The sequence below is a fragment of the Rhinatrema bivittatum genome, chromosome 13, assembly GCF_901001135.1.
Source record: "Rhinatrema bivittatum chromosome 13, aRhiBiv1.1, whole genome shotgun sequence".
NCBI classification, from domain to species: domain Eukaryota; kingdom Metazoa; phylum Chordata; class Amphibia; order Gymnophiona; family Rhinatrematidae; genus Rhinatrema; species Rhinatrema bivittatum.
The window spans coordinates 74,987,960-75,013,444 of NC_042627.1; the positions used below are offsets into that span (position 1 = coordinate 74,987,960).

Below are 25,485 nucleotides of genomic sequence, written 5' to 3' on the forward strand. Positions count from 1 at the left end.
TTCAAATTGATACCAATGTTTATTTGGAAGCGATCTATGACAGTGCATTATTTGGAATAGCACATAATGGAAGTCAAAACAAGCTTGTTCACCTAAAGATGCCCATTCGAAATGCCCATTATCTGTTTTTAACCACAGGGAGGCTGAATATCCAATTCCAACAAGTAATTGTACCCTCTAATTACCTGCTCAAAATACAGGCAACAAATACCTCACCCCAGTGTTTCATCGGTGCAGAGTCTTTTTTTAAAGTTTAAAAGAAATGAGTAATGTCAAGCAACATGATATTAATCCCACTTACAAGATTTAACCTCCACAACTCCCTTCCCCCTACAGGGCTTAGGGTTTGTTCAGCTAATCCTTACTGATAGGACAAATATAGTCTTCAAAGACTCCTAAAGTTTCTTCCATAACTGTAACAATATGAGCTATCAAACCAGTTGACTGAACCTATATTTCTCGTTTTAGGAATATCCAGATTATAAAGCAGAATGCTTCACCTTCCTTTGGAACTTTGCACGTTAGATCCAAATAAAATTGTGCTAACTTCCAATCAGTCCATGTGATAATTACAGTTCCTCTTTCTGATTGTTTCCTGCCCCATATATTTCAGAAAGGAATTTCATTTTTTTAAATGAATGTGGCTAAATAAAATCATTCCTAAGCAATGCTTTGAATATGCTGAGGATAAGCAATCACTTCCAAGCATTCTGCCACCGATCACTTTATTAGGTAATCTTGTTCTCACTCATACCACCAAGCACCCAGAATGGTATCTCCTGCCATGTTTTTTTTTGTTTGTTTTTTTTTAAATGCTTGGGACATTATAGCACTGGAAAACAATTAGCCTATATAGCTTTTACATAAGGACTGGTAAATAAACAAAAGACAGTACGGTTTGTGATGGTCTACTGTAAAAGGATGCTGCATTGTTCTTTCTCATTGGAAAGAAATGAAGCTAATTAATTTCAGGCCACACTTGAGGAAGTCAGTACCACAGGAGGCGCGGAGTCTATACATTGATAATCTCTTTCAGCTGAGAGTGATGAATTTGCAGGCCAAATTCAGAACGTATATGAAAAACTATGACAAATAATACCAGACCCTACAATAAAAGAAAACTTGTAGTGCAGTGTAGATTTTAAATTGAATTTTTTCATCTAACTTTGGAATTCCAGATGAGGATAGGTAAATCTTCTTCAACAAACTGAAGTCTTGTCTTACTGTATTCCTGTGTGGACAAGAAGGAAAGGGGGGGGGGGAGAATACATCATGGTTTATTGAATTATTGATCTATCCACATTTCAATTGAAACACAGAAACATAGAATATGATGGCAGACAAGGACCACAGATCCCATCTAGGTCTGCTCGGTTTACTTTCTGGTGCATTGCCATAGACCCCAACTGATCTATGGTTTTCCCTTCATGCTGCTTTGATGCAGTGAAATTCAGTGATTTACAAAAGATTATGCAAAGAGTTATTCCAGGTGAAGCTGTGAAGAAAAATATTTAAATTCAGAGTTAAAATATAATGTCCTTTCCTCAATAATTTTGCATAGCTAGAATTGTAATGTTTGTCAAATCTTGTCCTTGTTCCCAGCTGTGGAATATGTTATCACCCTCTTTGAAATATTGCTTCTCATTTGCCCCTTTTGGGGTATGTGACTCTCCTGATGGCATTTTGAATATAGTGACAGAAGGATACTTTGAGCGTGCCTCTAATACTGATGTCACTATGACATTAAGGCAAGAAGTAAAAAATGGTTGGTCATACATTTGGGAAATTTTTCTAAAATTAAACTTGAAAAATAGATATTTCAATCTGAGCACTAATAAATTCAAGGCACTACATAGTTCTATCGTCCACACACACTCATACTCATATACGTACAGAAAAAGCAGCTGCTTTAAAGACATATCCCTTGGAGACGACTCAATTATTGCTCAGAAATGTAGGAATTCTAGATTTTGATTTTTGAAAACACTTGGGTGCCTCTTGGGTGGCAAGTGTAAGATGATGATGTCAATCTTACCCAATATTTCATAACCCCTTATCCCCGGAAAAACTTCTCAACTAAACACATCTTGCAGGAATGCTCATACAGATGAGACCATCTTTCACTTCCCCCAGGATCACTTTATCATGGCTGCTCCATTTCAGGCACATTACCCAATCATTGCACAACTAGGGAAGGCACCCTGACTCTTTGATCCACTTCTGATCTGTCTTGGATATATCCCAAGCAGCAGCTTTGCCCACCACCAGGTCTGCGGCTGTAATGATGCCAGGACACACACATCATTACAGGACATTTGTTCACTTGTCAGGGCTTGCTCAAAATACAAATGAGAGAGGAAACAGAAGATGTCTAAACTCTCATTCACTGGAGATTGGTCCAACAAATGTCTGCAAGTTTCCTCCTAACTATGAAGATCAATTCAGAACCACTGACAGGTACCCAAACAGCACATGACAACACAAATACAAATTGTTGTCTGCATCATTGGAATGGTCTTTAGGGAGATGTAGGCACTCATCAGAGTATACTGCATTACTGACTCACCTTGCAAAAAGGAGTCCATGGTGCCCATCACTCCTCTGTCCCTGCCCCCAACCTCACAACTCATTCCCTCTCATCACTGTCATTAGCTCCAGGCAGGAGATCAGACAGCCAGGCACATTCTTGTCCTCTCTCCTCAATCTTCAAACCACTATCGATTTGTGTTGGTATTTGTTGACTTGAAATACTAATGTGTGTGTGTGTGTGCACTGTGCCTCTTTGAGTCTGCTGTGTGTGTGTGTGTATGCTGTAATTGATATATGGACAGGCAAGGGAGAGAGATTTGAATTCTGACAGGCTGAGGAAAGGGCAATAAAGAGGATGTGTAAGAAGACATTTGGAAGTGAGAAATGGTGAGGCAATGTGTACGCAAATGAGTGCAGTTAAAGTGCCAGGGACAAGGAAGAGGAGAGAGAGAGGGGATAAAACTGGAAGAAAAGTAGATGGCCAGTGCAGGAGAGGGCAATGGTGAAACTTTGTGTAGAGAGGGGAGGTTGTGAAGGAGGACATAAATATTCAAGATAACATGGGCCACTAAGTGCCTAGCAGAGAAACAGAAGTCAAGTCATGGATACTAATTTGAGAAAAGGATGAGAAGAAGATGTGTGGGAGAAAAGTAGATGTGTGTTACATGCTAGTGAAAAACATGAGCAAAAATGAAAAAAGTGTTGTGCAGTATGAAAGGGCAAAGGGAGGAAGCACCTTCTGGAAAACAGGGTGAGTAAAGAAGGATTGGCATAGACTGGGTAAGTGACTGAGAGGTTTGGGGATTTGCGAAGAGACAAGGAAAGAGAATTTGAGAGCATATTTCCCATTAGATCAATCTGGATTTTCTATTCCTGCATATTTCTTGGAACTGGAGTATCAAATCCAGATTAGCATGATTTAGTAGCAACAGCAAAACAGCAATTAGCTTAGCAAGGTAGGACAATCTTCTTATCTTCTTCCTTTAATTTTATACATATTTGTTCCTACAGCACAGTTGCAAACAAGTGTAAGGCATTTTCAGAGCCCTATTTCAGCAACCCAGCATTGCTCATGTAACTTCCAAGTGCACAAACCTGTGCCACAGAATTCATTTTCTGATTCCTGCATTAATTTTAAAGAGCTCAGCTTTATGTTGCCACTAAAATTCCTGACAGTAAAAACTATATATCATAAAATCAAGGGGACAAAGTCATTCCCAAACACCACACACTATAGGTGGACTGCATTTTAAGAAATAATCAGTTTGTCACATGAAATCTCTATAGCATGTCATTGCAGTTTACCATCTGAAAGCAAGCATGTAATACACTGAACACCTATGACTGTCTGTTGAAACAAGGAAACATTTTCCCAGATAGAAGTATTTATATATTTTAAGGAGTTCCAGAATAGATGATAAAAAATGCAGAGAACATCTCAAAATGTGATTTTTGAGGACTCCACATAGGCTATGTTCTAGGGCAGAGGTGGCCAACTCTGGTCTTCATAGGCTGGTTTTCAGGCTATGAATAATGAATATGCATGAGATATATTTTGCATACAATGGAAGTAGTACATGCAAATCTATATCATGCATACTCCTGGTTCATTTGCAACCTTAAGCATGAACTAGCCCCATAGTGTTCAAATATTTATTTATGTATTTATTTATTTATTTATAAACCCTTGTAACCCGCTTCTGCCAATAAAATTGGCATCCTATCCCAAGGTTTGCTTCCCAACATGCTTAAGGAAGCTGTAATCAAACCAATCCTGAAGAAACCAAACTCTGACCCCAAAATAATCGATAACTGCAGCCGAGTCTCTCCAGCCACCCATTCTTTTCCAAACTAGTTGTAAAGGTAGTCTACTTCCAACTACTTGCTTTCTTCTTCAGAGAAACATCTTGTAATCCCCTCTAATCTGGTTTTAGGAAAGGTCATGGCACTGAATTTGTCCTACTAGACTTGACCAATGGAATCCATTTAAATGCAGATCAAGGTGGTTACCCCTTCCTAATGTTACTGGATCTTTCTGCAGCCTTTGACATGGTTGATCACAGCCTCTTGATTCAGCAACTAGATAATATCAACATCAAAGGTACTGCCATTAGGTGGTTCCAATCTTTTCTGTCCAACGGAACTCAATCTGTCATGTGAACTAACAAACAGTCTACTCCTAAAAACCTCATTTGTGGAGAATCTCAGGGTTCTATTCTTTCCACTTTTCTCGTCAATATCTACAACCATCCTATCTGTGACCTGATTCTATCCTTCAACAGTATTTGAATGACATCCAACTTTGCATTAAATTCAGATCTGACTAATCCTTTCCCATCACCAATCTCAATAATTGTCTGACAGCAGTAGCCTAATAGCTCAACAAGCATAAACTTAATCCCTCCAAATCTGAACTTCACTGGTTAAGTTGGTGAGGCCACCTCCTGCGGTCCATTCCCTCCCTATCAGGCACCCCCTTCCAGCTCAAAGACTCTTTATGAAGCCTAAGGGTTCAAGTTGATCCTAACCTCACTATGAAAGCCCACATCTCTAAAGTATTAAGAGCCTCCTGTATGTACCTCTGCAGAATCAGGCAACTATGCTACTACTTCATTCAGCACAACCTTATGTCAGTTATTCATACACTAATCACTATTTAGATTACTGTCTCTTCTGAATGATATCTCCCAGACCTGTTTGAAATGACTAGATGCAATACATGGCAGCTAAAATCTTGGTAGGGGCCAAACCATCAGACAACAAAACACCCATCTACAGACTACACTGGCTACTGATTGAAACCATAATTAAATTCAAAACCTTCTGCTTCATCTTCAAATGTATGAACCAACAGGTCCTGGAGTATCTCACCCATCTCCTTGCCTTTCAGACCCTGACTAGAGTCTGATCCTCACAAAATGCCCGTCTTTCCTCCCTACTCATAATATCTGCCAGACTGAATTGGACAAGATTAAGAACTTTCAGTTGCTAATGCTCCCAAGATCTAGAATAAGCATCTGCCAGGCACCAAAATACTTTTCTTTCCTCAAACAAAAAAGCGCAAAACAAAAACCAAAGAATGGCTATTCAACCAGGCCTTTCACCTGTTTTGATTCAAGAGTTTTCACCCTTGCCCGTTATGGTGCAGTCTGTGCATATGCCAGTTCCTGTGCCTTAGATGTTTATGCTCTGAGAAAGAATATAAAAGTCAAGCTCGGAAAATGCACAGTTGGTTTTCCTCACATGGATACCCACCCCAGACCATTTCTACTGCATGGAAAAGGATATAGTATGCTAACAGGGATCTCCTACTCTCATATCAGTCTTCCAAGGCTGATGAATGCCTCAAATGTGTTCTAAAATTCTGACAAATCTCAAGCCATTGTCTCCATCATTAGGAAACACTGGCACATACTTGAGTGGCATAAAGTTCTACATGAGTTTCCCTGTTTTGCAGGGAAACTCATGTAGAACTTTATGCCACTCTGGGGCAGAAACATCAGGGGCTATAATACAAGGCCTACTCTTCCACAATTGACTAATATGACTTCCAGAGTTTTACGACCCAATGCTGCAGGAATTGTTCCCACAGTGAGCAAACCATCGCATATTCTAAATAGACTCCCCTCCCCCCCCCCCCAGAGATTGCAAAATCAGACTGCGTTCCACCATTAAGTCCTTGTAGTGTGCACATTCATATGACCATGCTCTTTAATGCACATAGGACCGATGAAGAAGTTAATCAAAACGCAGCTGAATGAACACCACACTTGTCTTGTCACCAAAAAGTTAGTTGCTCTGGTTGTCCAGCATTGTCTGGACAACTCCCATGTTTTTTCACAGTTACACTGCTTGGTTATTGAACAAGTTTCTGGATCAATCCAAAGAGGCAATAGAGAGCCTTTTTTGAATCGATGGGAAAAGTTTTGGATATATACTTTGTGCACTGTGCACCCTGACTGACTAAATCTCGAAACAGTTTGGTATTCACTCATCTAAAACTTAGATTGATGTTCAGACTGATTTGATTTGATTTTGTTCATTTTTTTGTTTAATTTAATAAAGTTACATTGATCTATAAGCATGACGTATGTCTTTCCAATTGGTAGCAGATTTGTCATTGCGAGTGGCGTAATGAATCACAGAATTTAAATGCTGGGTTTCAGCAACTGCCACGCTAAACGCCAGCTAATGGGCTTCTGTTCAAAATGTTAGAAACACTCAACATGCCATGCTAAAGAACCATCGCTCAAAATGGTGGCAATATTCATAGGCACTACTCCCCTGAAGCAGAAAGTTGTATCTTTTGAAACACGGACCTTGTCAGGTCTAGGGTCAAGAAATGTTTTTGGCTATGAAGCAATTAGCTGAACAAATAGGAGCACACATGGTAGTTCGGTACCCATGTAAATGTTCGCTAAGATTAAATAATGATAGATAGATATATTATGAACCAGAAGATTTAAAATTGTTTCTGGAATAAAAAAAATTAATGGGGAGTAATGTTGGTTAATTAGGTTTGCCGCCTAAATAGAGAATGAGCTATGCTTTCTCTTATAGAAATATTTCCTGTATAACTTAAGCTCATACAGTATGACGGATTACTGTTTATTTCATAGTAAAAGGGTATCTATGGATACATTTTACATATTTCTTTATATAATGATTACTATGGGAAACTTTGCAGATGTTGTTCTTTGATGTACTAGCTTAAATCATTTAATGCTGTATGAAAATAGATATCCGTATTGTATCTTGAAAGGTTATGTCAATATATATAAAAGCTTAATAAAATATAAACTAAAAAAAAAGAAAGAAATGTTATCTACATGGACTTGGACATTCATCTAGATAATTTTTCTAACAGTATAGTCAATTCAAAATTTCAAGATCGAGTTAAGATTTTATTTTCAAATTTACAAAAAGAAGTAAAACATTTTTTAGCTTGTTCACAGGACCTATGATTACACTATATTGGGCTTTGGCAACCTATGGGCCACTGCAGATGCTATTTGCAATGCTAGAAGTCCTTAATACGAAGGTCCTATATAGTGTATTATTGCATGCTTAACAGAGTGTTTCTGTGTGCAACTTATATATACATAAAGTGGTGGAATTGCTGTATTTGTTAGATTCTTGGATTTTTCTACCTTTGGACCATTTTCACTAGGCATGCATAAATAAATAAATAAACAAATAAATAAATAAATAAATGGATAAATAATTGTGGATATCCTGAAAACCAGACCTGTTTGTGGCCATCCCTGTTCCAGTGACTGTACTGTGCGCTGTGCTATGCAGGAGATGCGAGTTGGATTCTGCTTTTGCTCCATGGGGACTGGGGCTACTGCATAGGCAGCGTCTACAGCCCTTGGGGGAATGGAATGTCTTACTGACACTGATTCCAAAGAGTGTGGGGCCTGGGCTGAAGGCTGTCTGTCCCTTAAATGGGGGAAGGGGTGCAAGTGAAGGGTGAGAGAGAGCAAATAGCAACTTCCGGTAGCTCTGAATGCTATATCACTTTTAGTTTTACTGGTTTGTCATCTCCCCACAGGTTTCCATTAAAAGAGAAATAGTTGCTGACTCGCCCATGCTATTGTTATGTTAGTCCAGGTAAATTGCACTCCATCGTTGCCCAAGGAAGTGCATTTTTCATGATGCGCCTCAGAATACTTTGCATGGTATTTACATTTTGCTTTTGTAAGGAATATGAACAGAAAAGCCATAATTGACAGTGCATCGTTTACCTCAAGATGATGCCAGATTTTGCTTTTAAGAATCTTGTTAATCAGTTCAGGATGGAAGGTGCGTGCCTATTTTTTTTTTAAAAAAAGAAATGTTCTGATTGCAGATAACTGCTCAGTTTGATTTAGTATCGAATGATAGTGATGGGGTTGATAACTGAGCAGTCATCGGTCATTCATCTTGTGCTGCTAGGAATTTACAGCAAAAGGATGCTTTCCCACCTCCGACAAGTCCTATTAATCTTCTTTAGACACTTTTCAATAGGTGTCTCCATCTGTACCCAACATCTAAACACCCAGCCAGCATCCTCTCGGAGTCCAAGACACCTTCCATTTGGGTTATAATAATGAAAGTAGGATACTAGACAATATTCTACATTCTTAAGCTAATTCTCTCTCTCTTCCTTCAATTAGCCCGTCTACTCAAGTGTAAATCGTTTTCCCTGGGAGAATTTTAGGTGGGTTTAGCTTCTCAGAGATGCACAATCTGTTATGAGGATTTGAACCCATGAACCAATCCACTTGTTAGGGGATCCGTGTATGTATACCCACTAAACAAAATATACCTGTCAGGTTTTCAGACTTTCCTGAACGTGTAAAAGCCCAATGGGATGCAAAGGAAGTTTTCGTATGTTTTAAGGATTTGCTATTATTCTTCGTTAAATGTTGTGTTGTCTTTTTTAATTTAGAAGCAAGTGATATTCACGCGCCACTGGATATCAACATGGTCGGATCAGAAATGTAGATTCTATAACTGTGCTCTTTGCTAAAACACGAGCAGAAGGGTGTGAAGACCATTTGCAGGACTGAGAAATTACTGCAGTCCAGTTTTCTTCTTGCTTTTTAAGCTAGTTTGTAGACTTGATAATGTATGTGTGAAATCATTGATTCAAATGCATACAAAGACGCCGCAAAAAAAATGGGATGCATTTTTTTTTTGTGCTCTTCAAACCGGTGTGATATCTTATGATTATCACGTTGAGAGTTTTTAGGCATATGAAGCAACAGTTTGAATCAATTACGTCATAAGACGTGTTGATATGAGGAAAATGTAGGATTTAATTGTGACAGTTTTAGCAATGAGCCTAACCACGTAAAACATTCTGTTACAATATGAATCACTTTGCAAAAGCAAGGTTCACCATTTGAAAGTTTGTGTTTCTAGCTGTGATCATGTGCTCCAACACTATCATGTCAGTCGTGTTATAGATATATAAACGACCTTATTGTAGGTGGCAGGTTTAAATGTGTCATATTAATAACTTGTTATCCAAGACAAATTAAGTCCTTATGTGTCAAAAGTACTCGGCACTGGATTACCTACAAGACAAGTATTTATTGAATAAATGTTGGGTCCAATTTCTTTTTAATGTGACTGACTGTATGCTTCAGTCCTTTAGAATGAGGTAAAAAAAATCTCAAATCTATAAATGTATTGCAAGATTACACCTAACTTGTCTGTTACCATTATCTTCTGTATAAGGTGGGAATCAGAAAGATTTCTTTCTCTCTCTCTCTCTCTCTCTCTCGAGCAAGGAGAGATAGAAAAAGGCTGGCATTCAGCCTAAAGAGAAATCATTGAAACAAATTAATCCTACGCCGTTTAAATTGACATGGTAATCCATCATCAAGGAAGGGAGGCAAACTCAGAAAGCAATCTAGAATCTGCGATATCCCCCCCTCCACCCACCGCACCGCACGCCCCCCAAGCGGACCATGAGGCACCAAGACGAATAGTTAATAAACAGGAAAACTCAGTAAAGTTTACTAACACGTTTCACCTTTCCTTCTTTTTAAAAGAATGCCTGTTGAAGCTCTACAGCTGCTTGCATGCCAGCATTAAATTGTCCTTAGTTATAACGTCAAAGGTCTGCAAATATTTCTGAATATTCCAATGTCCATCAGCTTAAGATAGACGTGTTTACTGCAATTAAAAAAAAAAAAACCGTTTATTAACTTTTTTAAAATAAACTTTCAAGAGGCATGACTGCAGGAATGTATCCAGCCAGGTCTCCGTTTTCAGATAATGGAATTCCGAATGGTTCAAAACCTTTTTTTTTTTTTTTTTTTTTAAATAATGCAGAGATTTTGCCTGATTCTAAGCAAATGCAAAAACGTTTTGCCTATTGGCGAATAGCCCCGAACTTTGCAGGGTGCGGATTCTAAATAATAATAATAATAATAATTAATAAATAAATAAATAAATAAATAGGTGTGCTAAACCCCTTTACAGACATCCTCATTATAAAAGCTCGCCTTGATAATTCACATAAACCTAAACACCACTTGATAACACTTTTAAATTTGTCAACATTTTTTTCCATGAAAAACTTAACTTTTTTACTATGTCAGCTAATCTAAAATGCTATACATACATGTCGTTTCTTACAGTTTACTAAAGTTTACCAAGCCGTTCTTTCTTGTCGTGAAACCTTTTTGAAAGTGCAAAACTCCTTCTCAGAAAAAGGAAAAAAAAATGTAAACACCCCGCATGCCAACGCATAAGGTGACATGTTAGATAACTGGAACCATAAGGCACTGCCTCGTTTTAATTTACCTTGGAAAGAGTTTATTTTATTTCCATTAAGAAAACTTTTAAGAGCCACAACGACATTATTTTAAAAGCAAGTTAAAGCTTGGACATGTTAAGCATCTCAAGCAGAAATTAATACCTGTAAGGTATGATCTTGCTGTCAGGATTTGAAGCATGAGCAGGCTTAATAAAGTGTATGACACTTAAAGTGTATGGGATTTTCTCTGAAAGATTTTGGATTTGAAGTGGAATCATCCTGGGCTGCATCAATCACAGTGTAGTGAAGTCACATTGGAGTAGAAAAAATTATTTTCTTTATTGTAAAAAAAAAACAAAAAACCAGAACTTGCAAAAAAAAGAACAGTGAAAAATACTTGTGAGCTGATTAGTATGCCCAGACTGTGACGTCATTGCTACTACCGCTATTTACCTTTTTTTTTTTTTTTTTTTTAAGCAATCAATCAACGCTTTAAGAGAAATGTATGCAAGGTAATAGGATGCAGAGTATCCAAAATGGAAAATCTACTAAAAGCAAGAATCGAATCACAGCATTCTAAATTTGTAAACAGAAATGCTGTAAATAAATAAGAATTCATGACCCTGTGGGATGCCTGACTTCAGTGAGTAAGCTGTAAATGCAAGCACTATTTCTTTCGGTTCAAATGCAGGTTGGAAATCACCTGGAATCTGGTGATTATTTGGACATTTTGGAGAGATACAGTAGACAAGGTAGTTCTTCTTGGGGTGTTGAAGTTCTGTACCTGACCTACTTTATTACTGTCATGTCTAGAAGCACCATGTCTACAATTTTTCACAGCAGTAACCGTATCCTCCTGTCTTAATGTTTTCAGTCTAGCTTTCCCTATTTGAACTGATGTAATCTCATCCAATTTCCCAAAGACAGACATATATGTCTATTTTGGATAAGAGAGTTAAATTTATTGCACAGTCACTCTTTCTGAACTATCACAAACTACATTTCTGCCCATTTTAAATTAAGGAAAAAAACAGCCTGATAATATAAAATAATAACAGAAAATTGGTTTTAGGAATAGCTTACTTGTGATAATAAAAATGTAATCCTATTTAATTTATTCCCTTGTATGCTTTTAAACATTTTCCACCCTACTAGTGCATATGCAGTGTTACAAAATAGCAGATATGTGTTTGATTAAAGATTTATTTCTTGAACATCTTGAATTCAAATGCAACATTTTCAATAAAGTGTTTTTGTGTCAATCTACCAGGATAAAACATCTGTGAGGGAGATTGTGTGCACAAAGCTAAAAAATAGAAATGTTTTTCATTGTAAAGCTTGCTGCAGGCCTGGGCACATGGAAACTGGGTCTCTGACTAATTGGTATTTCTGCTGAATAGTCTGCTTGTACGTTTTGATATGTAAAAAGATTAGGATAGATCAGTGTTACTCTTTGCTCAGTGTTACTGTTTCTCAGTATTCATGCCCTATTTCAAAATCTTGCATCCAAATGGACCAAACGGACATGAAAACCTATGTTAATTGTTGTGTGACATAAAAATTAACAATGTGATATTTTCTGTTGAACTCAGTAGTATTAGTGATACCAATAATTTCATATCATAAAAGGCCAACTGTTTATACATTTCTATTGTTCTTTGATTTTATAAGAAACTGCAAAAAAAAAAAAGAAAGTAATGATTCCTCATTAAAATGGGAATTGAGCCAAATGAAGTATTTGGAAACACTGGAATTTGTGTCTTCTACCCAACAGACAGACAAAATAATCAATACAAAATGTATTTCACAATACCTTGGGAAAATAACTTTCAGTGAAGTGAACTAAATTTCAAGTAGCATCATTGGCTTTGTGTCAGTTCTTCAAAGAGCAGTACTTCTATAAAGGTCATTTTCAAAATGGTCATGCTGCATTGATATTTTCTGCATGCAGCAGGCTCACACATGTCATTCCTATGGTTAAAAATATAAATATGTGAACATTTAAGTTTGTTCTAAATGCTGTATGTTAAGAAAATATGTAGAACATGCTGCATGTTTATTAAAGACAGAAAAATTCTTGCTTTCATGCTTCAGTTTGACACAAGTGCTGTGAAAAAAAAAATCCCAGTCCATGTGCACATATGATAACATGTTAAAGCATTCCTTCTCAATATATAAGAACCTGATTGAGCATCAGCAATTTTTATGGAAATATAATTTCAAAGTAGCTTTCAGATTTCCTCTTTGATCATTTCATTTTACTGGAACAAAATAATTATTAAAAAAAAAAAAAATAGCAGGCTACTCCAGAGGTGTCTTCCTTTAAAAGATGTCTCAGAACTTGTCTGTATACATATTGCAATATTTATAAAACTAAAGTTAATGAACAGATATATTGAGCTTTCTAACTAATGTGGAAATCTATCTATCTATATGTCTGTCATTGTATTAATAACTTTTGGAGGCTTCACTTGTTTGTAAATATTACATTTCTAGTTAAAAAAAAAATAAGTGGAAAAGAAGACGAGAGGTTTAACAATCCAAAATATGGCTGTATTAGCTTTTCTCTATATCAACTCCTTCTCTGTAGATTAGCCTCGTTAACCTTTATTCTGTGCTGGATCGAGAAGGGTTAATCAGACCAAGATCCTCCCGACCTCTAGGTCAGACTCTTCCTATCTGCAATCTAAGGAATTGGGCGAGAAGGTTAGGAAACGTAAGTGAAAGGAGTCTTGGGCACTCATTCTCGCACCTGGACATATTTTTGTAATCCAATGGGATTATCTAAAAAAAAAAAAAAAAAAGAATCGGTGCAAGTCTTGAAAACTGTTCAATGGGCTTCTTTTACTACACTTGCTTCTTGTTTCACTAGTGATCATGCAAGGATACCCGGCTGGTCCCATACATTTTAAAAATGTGCACCTACAAATAATGTTTTCAATAATCAGAAAAATGACTGAGAAAACTGGGTCTGAAGATGTTATTCAAAGGCTTGAAAAAATCATTTCCCCCACTCAAATTAGTGACCATTGTGTTATTCACAGCTGACCCAAAACTCAGTTACTGTAAATACAGTAGCGAATACTAGAGAAATGAAAACCCATTTTTACATAAGTACTGTCCACTTGATCCAAATGTCACCTTTCTCGCTTCCTTTTTATCAGTTAGCAGTGGAATAAATGTCTTCAGAGAAGACAGGGGTCTCTCGCTCTCTTTTTTTTTTTTAAACAGCGATTTTAAACCCATTAAATCAACCTGATATGTAGCACATTTATCTTTTTTTTTTTTAAGAAAAGATTATGACCCAAAAATGTGTTTTATTTTTAAAACATTTTACCTATTAATCAAAATACCAATAACTTGCAGTCTTCACGACCTCTTTGGGGTCAGGCGTTCTGGCGACGTTTTAGACCTGGTGATATCTTCAAAAGCTTTGCTCCCATTCTCTTTCTATGGGCAAAATCTTTGCAAGATGAGGAGCCTCACAGCCTACAGGATACGGATTCTGTTACGATATAGCATGGGTACCATCAAGGTCCTGTACCGTTTGACAGTCGTACATGTGTGCATCCCTGAAGTGGGCTCCCTACCTTCAAAATATCTATGCTAAGTAAATTCTGTATGAGACAATAATGCAGCAGAGAGTTCAGTTTAGGATCGCACAAAAGGCTTTTCGATGTTAGCGAACAGATGAGATGTGTATGGGTATGGTCGCTCGGCAGTAGCATTATTACATGCTCAGTCTAGATTTTAGTTCAGATTTTCTGTCTGCAGGTTGAAATCACAGATATATCACGAATGTCTTCCCATTTTTTTTTTTACTGCCTTGTGTTTCTGAAACTGTCTACCTGAACCCATCATTTCAGCTTCAGACGAAAGAGATCTCAAAGCCATGTATCCCCTTAATTTGCCATGATCTTGACTTTTACCACAGTTGTTTTTTTTCCTACTGCCATACCCTTTACCTCGCATACACAAGTTTAGATTTGTTCTTTGACTTTTCTGCCATCCTATTTCATGGTTTGCTACACGTTCTGTTTTAGTTATCGCTTTAGAGTGTATCTTGTCCATGCACCTCCCCTGTTTCCTCTCTTTCTCCTTCTGTGTCTGGCTCGTATTATTTTTAATGGGTTCCGGTACAGTGGTTCCTCCCTTTTAATCTCTTGGTTCTCCTCCCGGTGTAACCAAATCCATGAATTTCACAGCCTGTATTCGTCACCAGTGAGTCCTCTAATCACTGGATATCGATTCCCCTAACTCTTCTCGGGCGGCTGAAAACACATCTTTAAAACACTCCAACCCAGAGTGCGCTCTTTGCTTTATCCACACTAATAAAATGATTTATCCTTCCCTCTCTGCTCTCCTCACAGGAGAAAATCATTCAGGTCCCGACTATTTGTGTGTGATCAGTAAATATTTAGTGTGGTGACATCTTCAGCTTCGGGCCTGATCAATACCCAGCCCAACAGGAGGTGTGCTATTGTCCGAGAGCAGACTTTGTTTAGACTAATGCTTTTCCCCTTATAGGCTCTGATTTGTCTTCAAAAATACCTAGTCAAAGAAATATCTATCTATCTCCATCTATCTATATGTATATCTTTCTATATCTATATCTATCTATCTATCTGTATTTTTTTTTCTGGTCAAAGGTTTTTCTTTGTAACCCTTTTACTCTTGACATTAAATCCGCAGCGGATTAAACCCAAAAGCTGTCAGTCTGATTGTCAGTCATTCTCTCTCTCTCTCTCTCTCTCTCTCTCTCACTCACTCACACACACACACACACACACACACACACACATTCTTATGCTCACTTTCTTCAAGTCTTTTTATTCTAGTATGTTTGATTAGTTGATCATATTCTGTTCTTCCCGTTATAAATAGGGAGTAAGTTGTTATAAAACCAGTGATATGTTTCATGCTTAAAAAATGACATTATCAAACCCTTCTGTGTGAAGAACACCTTTCTTTCACCAATGCTTCGGGTCTTGCTTTGTAGTACAGTAAGTTTGGAATGTTTTGCAAAGATACTCGAGATATGGGAAAGGCAAGATCACATATTAACATCAATAATCAATACGATTTACAGCTCCTTCCTTAGACTTTTGTTTCTCTAAGGAAAGAAATATGTGTTTCACTCAAAAAAAGTCCTGTTTATAAAATATTTAAGATGTTTCAAAAATGTAAATGCAAGTAGATATTTGTCTGACCTTAGACTAAAGGTAGAGAACCAACACCTTATGAATTATTGTGTGATGGACGTTGCCCATTCATATATTCCACGGTATCTCCATTCAAGTGTAGAGGAAGTTGAAAATAAAGATACAGTCAAAAAATAAACTCAAAAGTGATAGTGTGCACCTGTCAGTGTTATCTTGCAACCTATCTGAACGCCTTCCTCCATTATAACTGATTTTTATCATATAAAAGAGCAAAAACTGAAAATTAAAAAAACAAAATGTTTTTTTGGGCCAAATAGCGAACCTTTTGCAACCCTATAAAGTGATCTTTTTCCCAAAAAAAAAATGTTTATGATGTGTTAACATGGAATACCTACCTGTATACTAACTTGTACTTAATTGGCTTGTCTTAACTGTCCATATAAAACAATTTAATTAGGGTGCTTTCTGCTTTGGGGGGGGGGGGGGAACTATCTGTAGTGTTTATTGTATGTAGCTGCAATACAGGCAGAAAATGTTGCACAAGTTTTTTGGTTGAAAGAGCACCTATGTGTCCATTGAAAAGCGTTGATCCGAAAAGACAGAAAGGACAAGTAATGTCGATTTGAAGCGACCCTCTCTGTCCCTTTCACACCATTCACAAATCCCCCATTCCTTCTAAGACAAAGCCCAGTATCTTGAGAATTCTTGAAGAAAGAATCTCGCCTTGCCAGCAAAGAGCTGTTTTAAAGTTCCTTAATACTGATCTTAAAAAAAAAAAAAAAAAGGCGACGTTTTATTACTGAAGCAGCACGTTTTGCACGAATTCCTTGGCAATCCGTGGGTAATGACGATTATGAGGGGTTTTTTTCAAGCCTGGTTTCAATCTGGACATTCGCAGGCGTTTAAGGTTAGGATAGTCTTCACCTTTGACCCAGGAGATCAGAGTTGCAGCTATCACTACAACTTGGGCCAAAGTTTAAAAAACCTTAGCTGAAGAACTCTGAACTCATTACTGATTTTGCTTCAGACAACTGTGGGTAATCCAGTGAAGGGAGAATATTTCTCTTTTCATATACCAAGGGCATCCCAAATATCTTTCTACCATTCTAGAATTCCACCATGGAACCTTTTCTTATGTTTCAGGCTCTTGTGTTTTGCATTCAGAAATGAATTGCATTTTAACTTCACTATTGTGCATGCCTCGCCCTCCAAAATTTCAAAAATTGGAAAATATATTGGCAACCTCCCACAAAGTTTATAAGAAAGTATAAAGAAATCAGAATGATGATTTTCGGGAAACGTAAAAACCATAGTATATACCATATGCTTGTTCTTCATCCCTTAATAATTACTACACATACCCAACCGGTTCAGGATTTTGCAGAGGCGATGTCCCTCTGGCAATGAGAAAATTAGTTTATCTCATTCAACAGGGATGTCTCTACATACCATATGTACTGATTAGAGTAACGACAATGGAAACTTTGTTGTACACCATATTTATGGTATTAAAGATTAGTTAAAAGATTTACACTTCTTCTGATCAATACAGTGAGTTATTTTCCTTAAAGTATATAATTACAGTGACTTCATAGTTTTTCCATTATTGTTTGAGGTGGCAAAAACCATTTGTGATTTCCATTAGCTAGTAAATATGTAATTAACATTCAGTACTGTGTTTAACTTAATTCCTATTAAAGGCAAGGACAGCAGAGGAATGTTTGTTCCATTTGTCAAGTCTGACATACATCTTACCATAACAGTTTCTTAAAATAAAAGGTCCGTGTTTGGCCATTATTCTTTTCTTAAAACGAAAAAGAATCCATTAGTTAAAACTGTATTAAGCTGCCAAATGCAGCATAATTTATTCCAATTTTTCTCAAGCTATTAGTTTCTCATTCATTAGGGTTTTTGTAAGCATAAAATGATAATTAGATCAGGTATTCAAGAGCATCCTAAAAATAAACGTGCTTCACATTTCTAAAGTTAAAGGGTAGCACGTTTGCGAAGGCAAAAGCATCAGGGGATTCCTGGTAAGAAGAGAACTGATTAGTCAAATGGGTTTTGCTATGAAATATGATATGTAAGCATTAAAATCATTTTCTTTCGTGGAAAGAAAATAATCCATCACCTCATCTTGCGAAATCTAACTCAGACATTTTTCAAGATGCTCCAGCAAATGTGTTTTGTTTTCTAAAAAAAAAAAAAAAAAAGAGAGAGAGAAAGAAAGAAAGCCTCCCAAAACTATTGTTATTGTGTGCGATATACATTTGTGCAAGTTTCTTTGCCTGCAGTTGGTCGCTCCTTATCTGTGAACGGTATTATTTCATACATCCGTCTCCCAACTCATTAAGTTACGGATTTTTTTTTTTTTCCCCCCAATTGGACGGGTGTTCTAAGCCTCGTCTTTCCCAGCCCCAAAAGCAGAAGGTGAGGCAGCACACTCTTCCTTCTAAGGAATAAGATGAGAGACAAGGATCACTCCAGGCGTCTCTTACCTTGAGTTTCGGGATTTTCTTAAAGGCGAGGCTCACATTCCTGAGCAGCTGCACTCAAGCTCCCTGAAAACCCAGTACATTTAAAGTTATATAGTGTCAAGTTTTTCAGAGCCTGAAAGCCAAATAATACATGGAAAGCACTTCCCTTTAGACTGAAGATATTTTCTTTCACCTTTCCTCTTTTCCCTGAAGGCAATAGCCTAGCTTTTTTTTTTTTTTTTTTTTTTTTCCCCATCAGTTTGCACAATCGCTTAAATAAACACCGAAAGGAGATTCTCTTTTCTTTTCCAAAGATACATCTTTCCAGGTGCAAACAAAGCCTTATTTCACCTGCCATACTAAAAGGGGGTATTCCAGTTTAGAGAGAAGATGCAGGCGATTTGGGACGCTGAACAAGGAAAATATGTTTTTGGTATGTTTGCTTATAATTATATCTTTTCTTTTCTTTTCCACGTTGCCTAATTGTGATTTTTGTCTTTCCTTGCTTTAGTCTCGCCAGGTTCTTAACATATTTGCATATTGAAATGACTCTTTCTACCACTAATTGTCTTGATTGAAGACAAATGCATCCATTGCCATGCACTTCGTATAACACCATTACCTACCGTTAGTAAAATTGCAGTTCGAGCAAATTAAAAATCCGATTGCAGTTTTGTTTTGTTTTTTTTATTACGTTAATCGGCTCGAACCGGAAACATAAGATTCTGTCCAAAAGGACTACATGTCCTTGTATCACGTTATTAATCTTCAGTTACAAAAATAGCAAAGTTTAATGTTAGATTTTAAAGCTACACTTTCCTTGTAATTGACAGCAATGTTTTGGCTAAGTGGCTAGTGCCAATGCATGTCAGCAGAAACCTATGAGCCTAACGCATGCATTTAAACAAGTGGAAATGGCAAGAATAATAAAGGATACTCACCAGGGGCTCGTCTGAGAGAAAGGCTGCTTTCACTTTTAAGATAAATCTGCTATCTTTTTGTTCATTGTGGAGGACGCGTTGATCTTAACGCACGAAGCAATGCGCACCAAGACGAGGAACAGTCGGTCAGGAATCGTCACAATAAAACAGCGAAGCAGCCCAGCAATCATTCAGCGAGGGCTTGGGGAGGGTTGAGGGAAGCACAGTGGGTAAAGCTTACAGTCCGGTTCACCAATGCCCGAGCCAATTAAGCTAAATCCTTAGAAATTAATCACACTAAAATGTATAGAAGTTTCTTTCTTGCATGCATACGCGATCCAAAAGTCGTTTCCCTTTAAGAGCTCCTCTTCTTTTAAAGTTGAGTTTTAGGCAGAAGGGAGCCTTACACTAGGGGGCAGACGGATACTGTACTTGCTCCACTCTTCAGCATTTTTTTCTCCCTCACAGCATATGGTCTGATTTAGCACTGTAAATTTTTCAGAGGACCCAACTCTGACGGCCCCTGGTGATTTTCAAAGTACCACAAGCCAGTGGTTAAAAATTGCATTGACTTGGAAGTTCAGAGGCACACAATAGGAGCCACTTTCCCTATTCATGGTGCCTCAGTGTCATGGAAGAGAAAAACACACACATGTTATATATTCAGGGACAAGAGGAAGCCATTCAGTGAATGCAGTTAGACGTAACTGGTTTCCACTGAGTTCGGAGTTAAACTGGGGATTTGTCCCATGCTGCAGTGCATATACACTTTGCAATTTAATCTGTAAAGAATTTTACATGCCCGATATGAAACTTTCAACAGAGAGAACTTGCTCCCTTCCACGGATCTACGTTTGTGTTATCCCAGCATTGCTGAGCAAAGAAAAAAAAACCCAACAAACTCACTAATCTAAATTAGAATATATTTTCATCTCTTCACCAATTCTGTGATATAGTTTTGAAACCATAAAGGGTTTTAAATGTAATATGGCTTTGTAAAAATCAATATTCACTCTCATATCCAGGGTACTTCTCCAGTGTGTACTTAAAAAAAAAATCCTGTCTGCTCTCTGTACATCTCTTTTAATTATTACCCAGTAAAATTAGCTGCAACTCATAAATACATTGTTTCACCTAAGAACAGAATGTAGTAAGGCGGGTCTGGGAAAATACTTGATTGAAAAATATTAATATATGTATTTGTTTTATCTAAACACAAATACATAAATGAACTGCATTAGCTACTCTCGGCTCTTCATTTTATCTGGACAATCATATGACCCCTTAATAAACCAATAGTACAAAGGTGGACTTGGTTTACGATTGCTAAAGGGAATTATGTATACGTTATATTTCATGTAATTATGATTATCTGCAGGCTTTAGGGGGCTGCCTTCATTCTCTATGGGCGAGGTATATTTTCTTGTAAAGGTTGAATTGATGAGAAACGCTGCTTCTGGCATTTGCTTTTCATTTCCATGGCACATTTGACAAAAAATCTGGTCATGCATGCAGAGGACCAGGAAAGTTCTCACAATTCGGCGAGTCCGGCCCCTTTTATCTGTCTTCTTACTGTTCTGCTCTTTTGACATTATCTGTCCTTGGTGCTTCGTTTATACCTAGTGTGAGATTTTACAACTTATGTATTGCACTGACCAACACACGTTGAATCTGACCGTCCCCCAGTTTCAAAGCACTATTTGGGCGTATTGCTTCTCAGGTTTCCTACAATATAACGTCCAGTACTGGGTGAAATATAGCAATGTGGTGGCAAGAGAGAGTGTGTGAGGAAAAACAATGATTTTGCAATTTGAGATTGATATATATATATATACTGCCATGGCTATTCTGTCAAAGCGTCTATCGTCTGAATGATATTTAGATCTCTGATATGGTGAACCTGCCTTTATTTCTATCAATTCATCTTTGTCTTTGTCTCTACCTCTATTTTCAGCGCTCAGAACATTTAACAGACATGGTCTGAAACAACTTGCACATTTGCGCTGTTTGCAGAGGTTGTCCGTTTAATTTTTCTTCTTCTGCTATAGCTATAAAGCATGTGATTCCGATTTGCGAGAAGTGCAACCCAGACATGCATTGTTCATATAATTCCGCATTTTAATCAAACGTTGAAATGTGTTCTGGTTTGTGCATGATTTTTTTTAAAAAAGTCAGGAATGTACCAGTGAAAACAAGGAACAAATATTAATCTTGAAAACTGTACATCTGACTTAAGACATATTACCACTACGTAACTGTAGGTCCATTATTCTTCCAAGTTTCTCTTCAGTTCTGATTTTACAGAAGCTTTAAGAAATTCTTGATGTGCTCCGCTTATCAAAAGATCCAGTACTATATCTTGATATCTGTGGCTACACAGAGACGCCTATAAATGTATGCTACCAGGACATGGATGCCATGCATGTTTTCGTGTCATAGATTATATTAATCAACCTAAAGCACCCAGAATAAGCTAAAAAAACAAACAAACATGAATTACATCTCCAACCTTTCCCTACACTTCTACAAAACACATGCCACCCAAGGAAATGTGGATAGTATATTTGTACTGCAGTATCACTATGAGATACAGATACCTTAGGACAGTGCCGTGTTTGCTTATCTCAGCAATGAAAACAGGATCAACATACCTGAGAAACGTTAACCCCCAGCTGGACAAGGCCATGCCACAGTTAGCATGGCCAACTATTTTTGTGAGCCGTGCACATAACATTGCATCTGATCACTTTGTCCGGAACCGGAGTCCTCTACGCCTGTACTTCACCCTTCAGCCTCTATCCTGTTAGAAATGGTGTAATCTTACGCTAAAATGGATGGGGAACTTAGCTCTGACTCTCCCAGCACCATCTGAAAGGAAATCCCAAATTACTAGAACTCTTTCCCTCTTTCAAGCATGGCATAGCGGTTGGCACATTTCAGCCTTCAGTCAAACAGGGCAGAACTGTGGCTTCTAAAAAGCCGTCCAATTTCAGCCAGCTTTTTTTTTCTTTTTTTTTTTTTCTTTTTTTTTTTTTAGCAGACTTGGCCGGTGGGACCGCTTTAGCACATTCTGCCGCCTTCTTCTTTTAAACATTCGGAGAGCCGCGAGCCGCGAACAATAATCCCGAAAACTAAAAAAAAAAAATAAAAAAATAAAAAATAAAATAAATGACAAAAATTCCGCCGGTCGGAGCAGCGATGGTCGGCAGAGGAGGCTTGAACCCCTCTGCCTCTAGGACCCGGCAGTTCCCTTTGGCGGCCATGCCAGCGGCGCGGGGCTCGCTGGCCAATAAGGTTGCAGGGGAGGGCCGGCAGCTTTGACCAGTCAAACACGGCCTGATTCCTTATAAGGCGAAGCGTCGCCATGGCAACGTGTGCTAAGTTGCAGCAGTCGTGTCAAAGTTCACTATATAGAGAGCTCAGTGAGCTGATCGGAGAGAAACCACTCTGCCAGTCCGCTCCTACAAATCGCATTCACTTCCTAACCCCCCTTTTTAGCATATTTGATCACTTTGATTCTCTCTTCTTTTCTTTGCTTTTTTTTTTTTTTTGCCTTTTTTTTTTTTTTTTTTTTGTGTGTGTAAAAAATTTTTTTTTTTTTTTTTTAAACGTCGCATGAAGGATGTTCCCTAGGTTGTGATCTCTTTTATCATTATCACTGCTGCTGCTGCTGCTGCTGCTGCTGCCGGAGAGTTGACTCTTTAAAAAAAAAAAAAAAAAAAAAAACAAAACCTATGCGTGGCTGAGGCAGCGCTAGATCTTCGGGAGAAAAAGAAGACGATTAAAAAAAAAAAGAAGAAGAAGAAGAAGAGGAGAAAACATTTGTCAGCTGATGGTTGCCCCGGACTCCATAAAAACTACAGGAGATCGTCTTCTTTCTGCAGCTGAGGGGGGAAAAAGTCCATTCTTCCCCCCCTCTCCTCCTCTGTGTGTAATCTTTAACCTTTTATTCATTCTATTTTGATGGCTTTCCTGAATGGCTGCCTGTAAGCTGCCCTGGACCTGGCCCCCAGGCACTCGCCTCTCCTTCGACTCCTCTGCTGCAGATCAGGTCTAGAAATCTTTCCAGTTAAAAAAAAAAATAATTTTTTTTTTCCGACTTCTTGCCAGACAATCGGCTCAGCCTGTTCTCTTCTCTTTGCTGATTTTTGTTTTTTCTACCCCCACCCCCCCCCCTACAAAACTGCTTAAACTGATCTGAAACCAGACACACACCACACACACACACACACACACACACACACACACACACACAAAGGAACAGGAAGTTTGGAAACGGTGTCCTCTAGATATGGCAATGGTAGTTGGCGCGTGGCGAGACCCCCAGGACGATGTTCCCGGAACTCAGGGAACCCAGCCGTCTCAAGTCCCTCCAGGGCCAGGACCTCCAGCTGGGGCCCCTCACGCAGCACAGACCCCAGGGGCAGGGGCCCCCCCTACCACTCCAGCTCAAACCAACCCGTCCAACCCGTCCAGCCAGCAGAACCAAGGGGACAAGCAGCAACAGCAACAGCACATTGAGTGTGTGGTTTGCGGGGACAAGTCTAGTGGTAAACATTATGGCCAGTTCACCTGCGAGGGTTGCAAGAGCTTTTTCAAGAGAAGTGTAAGGAGGAACCTGAGTTACACTTGTCGTGCCAACAGGAACTGTCCTATAGACCAGCACCACCGCAATCAGTGTCAGTACTGCCGCCTCAAAAAATGCCTCAAAGTTGGCATGAGACGGGAAGGTATTGGGATTTCATTTGTTTTCCAGTTTTCAGTCGCTTGCCTGTTTGTGTTGATGGAGTATCCCAGAGCGAGAGAGAGAGAGAGAGAGAGAGAGAGAGAGCGAGAGAGAGAAAATGCTTGTGAGATTCAGCAAACTTTTATCTAGAGAGAGGGCAGGCTGCGTGCCACACTTCGTACTGTTCTCACTACTACTCTGTGTGTTCTTCTGATTTTTATTTTTGCTTTGCTCTTCTTGTGGTTTGTTTGTTTGTTTTTTCCTCCCCTGTTCTTCATTCTTCCACTTTCATTCCCAGCATACTGGTAACTGTAAGGGGGGGGGGGGGGGGGGTGTAGCTTGCTCACTTTCTGTCTTTGGCATCCTGCACATTTTTCCCACTTGCCTTTGAATGCCATTTTGCACGGAAGCCGCATTTCAGAGGCTCCAAACTTGGCTAATTCTGTTTAGGCTTTTTCAGATTGCACAGAAGCTAGAACTGGTTCAGATTACAAGCTTCGTCTTCTGCCCATGATTAATACTCCAGGCTATTCAAATGCAATCACTCGCTGCATCCCGCATGGAATTCAGTGTGGCCATTTTATTTAATAACAAAAAAGAAAATCTGCCCTTTTTTTTATTATTTCACTTTAGGGACGAGCATATGGCAGAGGGAGTTGCTTAGCTCACTGCAAGTTGGAGTCTTTGTGATATAAAATTAGAAGGGGGGGGGGGGGGAATGTGAGCTGTGGGTGCCCTGCCGGGCGTGCTCTCTGCCTCGGCTCAGCTATGTAGGTTAAGGGTTAGGGAACAACCTCGTTCTCTTTGTGCTCCTGCAAGACTTAACTAACCTTGTAATGCGCTGCTAAATAGCAAATAGAAACGGAATGCATTTTATCAACTCCCTTCCCCTCTGCCTGGCTCCTTCATTTTTCTCTCTCTCTCTCTCTCTGTTCGTCTCTCCTTTTCTCTCAGCCTCTTTTCCCCCATGCCTTCTTTCTTTTTCTCTCTCTCTCTATGTAAATCTGCTAACAAAACGAAAGGCCTCACTCGCCGAGCTGCAGCTAGAATTGGGATGTGTTGTTCTTGTTGCAGGGGCTTATTTTTTTGCACAGAATTATTCAGCAGTCGGTGCAAGCCGTCTGGGACTAGCACAGGGCTGTTTTTTTTTGTTTTGTTTTGTTTTGTTTTTGAAAGAGGGGTTTTGGAAATCAATAAGTAATATCAGGTGTTTAAATACAATGGAGAAATAGCCGAAAATGATAGGTAGAGCACATCTGATGGGGGAGGGCGGATAACTAAATTCCTGTAGGCTTAGAAAGTCAACAGATTTCATTGTACTTAAGTTAGGACGAGGCAGCACTAGGTAAGCATCTAACCAGGTTTCAGTTTAGGATTATTTGGGGGGTTTTTTTGTTTTTTAATCAGAAGGGAACAC

The 25,485-nt window shown here is 38.5% G+C and overlaps 1 protein-coding gene and 1 long non-coding RNA gene across 7 annotated transcripts in view; one reads left to right on the top strand and one right to left on the bottom strand.

The window, feature by feature from the left end:
* Positions 1–19,991, bottom strand: LOC115075452. Its single transcript, XR_003852516.1, has 4 exons — positions 19,364–19,991; positions 18,444–18,506; positions 12,597–12,754; positions 1–1,231 (listed from the first exon to the last, which is right to left on the bottom strand). It is a non-coding gene; the product is annotated as an uncharacterized LOC115075452 (long non-coding RNA).
* NR2F2 (nuclear receptor subfamily 2 group F member 2) overlaps positions 18,723–25,485 on the top strand; it is an 18,009-nt gene continuing 11,246 nt past the window's right edge. For 5 of the 6 annotated variants that reach the window (XM_029575830.1, XM_029575826.1, XM_029575827.1 and 2 more), the window contains exon 1: positions 23,402–24,072. In XM_029575830.1, the coding sequence (XP_029431690.1) occupies positions 23,634–24,072 (439 nt within the window). In that variant the 5' untranslated portion in view covers positions 23,402–23,633. Of the gene's footprint in view, positions 18,856–23,401; positions 24,073–25,485 lie in introns of those variants that run through there. The other variant, XM_029575831.1, reaches the window with a different exon arrangement.